The sequence below is a fragment of the Enhydra lutris genome, unplaced genomic scaffold, assembly GCF_002288905.1.
Source record: "Enhydra lutris kenyoni isolate GAN:26980312 unplaced genomic scaffold, ASM228890v2 scaffoldscaffold43, whole genome shotgun sequence".
NCBI lineage: Eukaryota > Metazoa > Chordata > Mammalia > Carnivora > Mustelidae > Enhydra > Enhydra lutris.
This window is the reverse complement of record NW_019154127.1, coordinates 1,345,059-1,352,789: the sequence shown is the minus strand read 5'-3', so window position 1 is coordinate 1,352,789 and position 7,731 is coordinate 1,345,059. Positions and strand designations below refer to the sequence as shown.

Here is a 7,731-nt window from a genome sequence, read left to right as displayed (position 1 = left end):
AAACTAGAAGAAAGGTAAAAACATCTCAGTAATCATTATTCCCACTATCTATCTTTTATTTACATTTATGAGGGTCTTTTTTATGGGGGTGGTCCTGGAATAAAGAGAACTCCTGAGACATTAAGAATAGACCTTTCAGATATGGATTAATTGATCCAATTTGTTGGTATCAAGCTGTCATAGATTGCAGCTTGGTCTCCCCCCAAAATTTGTATTTGAAATCCTTAATGCAGTGGTTTTTAGGGGTGGGCTCTTTGAGAAGTGACTCATTAGGTTTAGATGAGATAAGGGGGCCCCACCCTCATGATGGGATTACTGTCCTATTTCAAGAGAAAGAGAGTAGATCTCTCTCTCTCTCTCTCTCTCTTTCTCACACTGCCAAACTAGAAAAAAAAAAAAAAATTTACCCCAGAACTCCAAACTCTACCATCTGTCCCCTTGATCTCAGACTTCCAACATCCAGAGCTGGGAAAAATTAATTTCTGTTATTTAAGCTCCCAGTCTATTATATTTTGTTAAAGAATCCTGAAGTGACTAAGACACTAGATAATTAGTATACAAGAAGGAGTTAATAGAGCAATTAACTATAAATCATAGAGGGGCAAATATGGAGAGAACTGCAATGGATACAGGGCTTTGAGAACAGAGAACATGAGCAGCTGGTCATCTTGAAGGACAAATAGGATGATATAGCTTAAGAACATGTAGCAATGCACAATATTATTTTGGGAACCACACACAAAGAGATCTATTGATATGTTCACTTGTTTTCTCAGGACAAGATGATCAGCCAAGTACAGTTAATTAGCAGTGAAAAATAATTAAAAATAAATACAGGTTGAAAAGTGTCAACACAACAGAGAAAAATAAATACAAAAGCAAATCCAGAAAACAATAGAAGTTGGCAACTGCTTGATTGGCAGAAGCAAAGATTATTTCAAGTAGTGATAAGAATTAATAGAAACCCCAGACTAAAGGATTGTTGGTTAAAGATTAATTGCTGTAGGAATAAGGATGACAAAACCAAGGGCAGTCTGACAGTGACATTGTGTGTTATCGTTTATAAAGGAAAAGCATTTGCATGTGTTATGTAGTTACCAGGGCTGAATTTAATTTAGTGAATTTAATTGCTAAACTTAAGTCATGCTTCTGATAATACAGACAAAAAGGAGATCTCCAGAGAGTGAATACAATGGGTCAGCATGAGCGTGCGTTCCTTTCATGGGTTCTTGGCCGTCGTTTGCTTCTTCCAATGGAAATGAAAATACAGATAGAATCATCTGCATTGATTGCTCTGTAGTTCTGAATATGAAGAACAACAAAAATGGCATCAGTCTGTTTTTCTCCAACTGTCATTGCTTTCTGAATTTTGCGGGCAAGTTAGTTGTTTCGTAGAGACATAATGTAGAAAAGCAGGTTAAATAGTCAACTTGACTGTTTAATCTCTGAATTTAGGCCTCTCTGTCCCTCGCAACTTGGTATTAGCATTTTTCTCTGTCTTTCTCATTTCCTACGACCCTTAGGGCATAATTACCTCAAAATATTACGGGGTTAGCTGGATCACTGTGTGATAAGCAACCTACCTGGGTACCCTGGGCTAGTTTTTGCTAGGACAACTACCTCTATAATTATTCTAAATGAACCCAGGGTTGGTTTCTTATTCTGATCCTAATCTTCTGTCCATTGGTAAAGTACTCATATTTTCGAAATGAGGAAAATATATTTTTGTGAAGTAAGGTCCTGGTAAAGCTCAATGCCTATGGGAGGAAAGGTTTGAGAGCACACAAATTCAGCTGGTGCCTCAGTGTGCACCTGCGAGGCCTCTCCTCGGAAGGTGCAGACTCTCACATATGTAATTTCCTGTTTCTGCCTCAAATTTTCCCACTTTGATGGGGATATTCAGCAATACCTAATCAAGGCTCTTAAAAATATGTCACACATGAATTTAGAAAAGAACTTTGATTTGATTCCCTACAAGTGTATTTATGTGTATGTGTATATGTATAATATTTATGTAATTTATATTTAGTCATTAATTCAAACAGCTCTTCCACTCCTTTTCCCAGGTTGGAATTAAAAACAAAAAGTAAGGGCGCCTGGGTGGCTCCGTGGGTTAAAGCCTCTGCCTTCGGTGCAGGTCATGATCCCAAGGTCCTGGGATCGAGCCCCGCCTAGGGCTCTCTGCTCAGCAGGGAGCCTGCTTCCCCCTCTCTCTCTGCCTGCCTCTGCCTACTTGTGCTCTCTGTCTGTCAAATAAATAAATAAAATCTTAAAAAAACAAAAAGGAATCTGCTCTTTTGATATCAATTATTTCACTGTGGATCACAGGGTATTTTTCCAAAATCAACCTATTCCCCTCTCCACCACAAACCTGTAACTGATACAAGTCTGAAGGAGAAAATGCTAGCTATTTCTGTCAACATAAGGAACACCCTACAGTTCAGTCTTTAACAAGGCAACAAGTGAGAAAATTATTGTAAATATCAAGTGTTAATTTTATTACTTTCATCCTGTCCCATCAAATAAAGTAACAGCTTGGGATACTATCTATTTCTTTTGTTTTATTTGTTTTTCCAAAGACAGTTCACTCTGGTATCTTCCTCTTCCTCTCCCTGCCGTGTACCACTTTTGTTTCCATAACCTCTGCAAACTACTCAAACTTTTTGGAGCCATTAGAATTTCAAAGTTTAATAAGTGAGCAAGAAGCACCTTCGCCCCTACTTAGAGTTCAGGTCATACAAGGAAGCAAGGAAGAAGTAAGATGGTAAAGAAAAGACTGTTTTCATGATGTAAAGATAAGATTAAAGTACGGCTTGAAATTTGAAAAGATTTGAAAAGGAAGAGCATTCCTGTGGATCTCCAGAGAAAATTGGTAGTGGAGTTTTCCCAAATCAACATGCATGTTTATTTCTGTACCACCACTGGTATCATCATTATTTTGAGAAGAAACAGTTCAAACTGCTCTACATTTGGGGGCTCCTATCTCCCCCTGCATACATGGTATTAAAAACCAGTTTAGTTTAGTTAACACCTAATATAAGTCAATTCAAGAACACAGTCACCTCATCCCATAAATATTGTATACAGAAATATCAGCCACGTATATAGACCCAGGAGTCTTGTACCACCTGCAGAATTCAAGTTCATTCAGTCTAGGAAGACAGAGCAGCAAAGATAGAGCCACAAAAGAAGACAGATCTGTAAATCACTTCATCGCGGGTTATCCTGAGTGCTTGCTACATGAGAAAATCATTTGGATTAATTTATTGTTTTACAGCTGTTTTTTCTTATAATTAAGATTATTGGGAAAATACGAATCAAGAAGCTTTCTTGGCTCAAAAGAGAACAATATGTGTTTGGTACCACGGGGGGGTGGCAATCTTGTATATTTAATTACTTTCGCCTTATTTTGTTCTTGGTGTGATCAGTTCCCTGATTTCACCACAGTCAAGTTTGCTTTGAAATTGTAGACACATTAAATCAACCACTTGGATCACATGTGTTTCAAAGAATGTGGTTCCCCAGGTACGAGCAATCTATCAATCCCCTACTCTCCTTTCACTTTGGCATTCTGACAGTCCTAGTCAATTTCTTAGGCAGATTAATTTTATTTCATGCCATGGTCACAGCAGCTCTTATGAAGAGTTTCAGAATTGCCTGTACAAAGTACACCTTTGATGTCGCAAGAGATTGGCGCATTCCTTGATGATTGTGCAAACTCTCCTAATTGTGCCTGCAGGTAAACATACGGCTGTCTTCTTGGAAAACTGAGACGTACAAAGAATGTTTATGTGCAGGCCAGTCGTTCCAAGTATCTCTTGCTGGTTTAGACACACCTGGGTTACCATCCCCCTCTATTGGCTGAGAAAGTTGCCCCACCTGATTTGTAAGTTTACCTGTCCTAGTCAGTGTAAGGGGGGGCACTTCAGCCAGCCAACACTGGCTTTAATCTGGCTAGAAGTAGCAAAGCAGCTCTGAAAAACCACCAGGCTCTGAGGTCATTACGACAGGAAAACTGTTCTCTCCTGAGGCGCGGAGAAACTCTCTTCAGAATAGCCCTACCAGCTCAGGACTTGGATAGGATAAAACCCATCCCAGAGGACGATGGCTACCTACGCCCTGCAGATCGCTGGACTGGTGCTTGGTGGTGTTGGCATGGTGGGCACGCTGGCTGTTACCATCATGCCTCAGTGGAGAGTGTCTGCCTTTATTGGAAGCAACATTGTGGTTTTTGAAAATTTCTGGGAAGGACTGTGGATGAATTGTGTGAGGCAAGCTAACATCAGGATGCAGTGCAAAGTCTATGATTCCCTGCTGGCTCTCTCTCCAGACCTACAGGCATCCAGAGGGCTGATGTGTGCTGCCTCTGCACTGTCCTTCCTGGCTTTCATGACCGCTGTCCTGGGCATGAAATGCACCAGATGCACTGGAGATGACGAGAAGGTAAAGAGTCACATCTTACTAACGGCTGGGATCATCTTCATCGTCACCGGCGTCCTGGTGCTCATCCCGGTGAGCTGGGTGGCCAACTCCATCATCAGAGAGTTCTACAGCCCAATAGTGGAGACTGCCCAAAAGCACGAGCTCGGAGATGCTCTCTACATAGGCTGGACCACCGCGCTGGTGCTGATCGCTGGAGGGGCACTGTTCTGCTGTGTTTCCTGTTACAGTGAAAAGAGCAGAAGCTACAGATACTCTGTCCCTTCCCATCGCACAACCCAGAAGAGCTATCACATGGAAAAGAAGTCACCGAGTGTGTATTCCAGAAGTCAGTATGTGTAGTTGGGTCTAGTTTTTAACTTTACTGATAAAGCCATGCAAATGACTGAAATGCCCACTGTTTTCTAAAAATGGAACCCAAAGGAACATTGATTTGCCGTTCTTAACTGCCTAACATTAATTACAGGAACTGTGCATTGGCTATTTACGATTCTATAAGCTACTTCAGCAGAATGAGATATTACACACAGTCCTTTGATTGTTCTAGGAAGTGCAGTAATGTGTTTTCTAAAATGATTCACTCATCTTTTCCTTTCACCAGTTACTTCAAAATGACATTGTTAAAGACTGTATCATTTTACAACCGTGATTTCTCTATGACACAGCATTATGCATGTAGATCAGCATGACGTTTATATCTCACATAAATAGAGACAGGCTTACAGGGTTCTCTTTTAAATGAAATACGGATTCAGTACACTGAATAAATAAAATTCAACTATTGCTTTTCAGGGGATTCGGGGATAAGATTGAAGAAGGTTAATATTAATTGTGTAAAAACAGCTCAGTGATTAATGTGCTCGATTTATAACTAAGGTTAAAACGAAGGCTTTAATCAGCAGCGTAAAGGAAACTAAATGGCTTTCTGATATCTTGTTTTTCAACCTAAAAGTTAGAAAGTCTAACTCTTTTATCCGCTTTCCCCAGAGACCTTTCTTTTCTTGTATATTAAATGAACATCTTTTAAAAGGAAGATATTTTGTTAAGGGACTTTGCATTCAAACTACTTTTCCAGGGCTATACTAAGAAGAAAGATAAAACCATAGTCTAAGAAACATTAAAGACTTCAGGAAACTTAGTTTTGTTTTGTTTTGTTTTTTTCTCTGAAGTTTCTATGGCCAGAGAAGGATGGAATTTGACAAGAAAACATGTATGTATGTGAATATTTTAATAACTATTTGAATACAGGCTTTGGTCTTTTATTAATATAAATAACAGGATAGGACAATAATATGCCTTAGTTTTTAGTAGCTTACCAAAAAACAAAAACAATTCATCCTTTGTATGCTCTGTCTGCTCCTAAGATATTTATAGATACTGAAGTTCAAATTGTCATTTCAATCCCATCAAAAGTAAATATTTACTAATTCAATTTTTTATTTAGTCTTACTAAGGTATAGAGAAATACTATATCTTTGTGTTTCCCCCAGATTTGATGCAACTGATAATTCACTTTGAAAGTTTGTATCCATATTTTTCTAGCTTAAATGACTATATATATATTATATCTACTTTATGTCCTTTATATTAATAAATTGTGCCTTTTATATAAATTTGATATTTTTTCATTCTTCTTTTTTTCTGTTTATTAACTTTAAAGAGTTTTTTAAAATCCTGATATTTTCAGCTTTCTAATTTAAAAAGAAGACACATTTTAAATATAAAGGTAGATTCAGCATTAATTTTTGAAACTATAAAATACTACATATTATTTAACAATATTATTCTTTATAATCATTGTATTCACACATTAATATTTGATGTGGACAATGTATTTGTAATGTATTAAGATAGTGCTTAGGGTCCAGCAAACATATATACCATAAATATTATGTATGTTTAAGCCTTTTCTATTAAACCACTATTAAGCCATTTCTATAAAAACTTTCCATAGCTAAATAAGTTTCTACCTCAAGAAATAACATTAACTGGAGCACCTGGGTGGCTCAGTGGGTTAAAGCCTCTGCCTTCAGCTCAGGTCATGATCCCAGGGTCCTGGAATCAAGCCCCGCATTGGGCTCTCTGCTCCTCGGGGAGCCTGCCCCCCCTCCCCCTCTCTCTGCCTGCCTCTCTGCCTACTTGTGATCTCTGTCTGTCAAATAAATAAATGAAATCTTAAAAAGAAATAACATTAATTAATACTAGTGATTAATGTTATATGCTAGGAACTTACCTGCTTTATATGACTCATATCGTTAAAGATCATCACAGGTGAGGACATATGGGGACAGTTCAGTGATGACCCAACAGAGTCAGGAGAGAGAAGGACCATGTGACATCATAGCCCATGCTCTTTTGCTTCAGGGAAAGTCGATTTTCATCGGGAGCATTCAGTTTATCAATGGATCTTTGTATGTGGAAATGACATGCTTCACCAGTATTAGCTGGGAAATGTTTCAGTGTTTTGTTTCGTTTTGTTTTGTTTTCCCCTAGGGTTCGTGATTTTGCAACTCCTGAGTGCTAATTTATCCTAGGCAGGCTTGCCCCCTTGGGTCGCACCATTCACGAGAGCAGAAAAGCAGGGAAAACTGAGCACTTTGGAGAAGTAATCCGATCTTCTAAATACCAGTCTTGACCAAACATCCTCTTTACCTAGAAAGCTCTCCTGAAAACCCCAAATTCAATTCTTATTTTTCCCTTCTTTTCTCTACAACAGAATTATAACACTGCTAGTTCTCCTTATGACACCTCACGAGTACCTCTGAAATCTTTCTCCAAATTACCACACTTTCTGTCACCTCAGTTCTTGCCTATCTGGTTGAAAAAGCCTTCCAGACTTGTGTCAGGACCCGTAGGATCTTCTTACTTCAGGCCCCACCACATTCCTACCTCAGTTCTTCCTAAAATGCACCTCACCCCCATAATCCTTGTAGGAATGCTCCACTGCCAGAAAGTAGGTCCAAATGCCTCAGTGGATGATAACTGTGGGGAGGGAGATCTGTCTTAGAAGCATCACAGCAAAGTTTATCACATGGTACCATCAGCGTATAACCAGTATGATCACAATTATGAAGTCAATGTCCAGAAACTAGAATAATTCACATGCCGAAGGGCTTGTTCAGTATCTTGAAAGAGAGGCACTGGAACTGGGAAATGGTTTGACTAGTAGCACGTTATGTACAAGAGGATGTTTTATAATGTTGTTTTATAATGTAGTTTTATGGAGAAACAAGGTGACGTGATGGAAAGAACACGGAAGACATGGTTTTATAACCTGACCTTAGAGCTGGG

General features: G+C 38.8%; 1 protein-coding gene across 1 annotated transcript; it reads left to right on the top strand.

Moving 5' to 3' along the window:
• Window positions 1-3,594: 3,594 nt before the first annotated feature.
• On the top strand, window positions 3,595-6,056 carry LOC111155806 (claudin 8). The gene has a single exon (XM_022516213.1). It carries the CDS (start codon window positions 4,105-4,107, stop codon window positions 4,780-4,782), a length of 678 nt encoding a protein of 225 aa, XP_022371921.1. The 5' UTR covers window positions 3,595-4,104; the 3' UTR covers window positions 4,783-6,056.
• The last annotated feature ends 1,675 nt before the right edge of the window (window positions 6,057-7,731 follow it).

Coding starts and splice junctions, on each gene's coding strand:
- LOC111155806 (XM_022516213.1), top strand. CDS start 4,105: ATGGCTACCTACGCCCTGCAGATCGCTGGACTGGTGCTTGGTGGTGTT.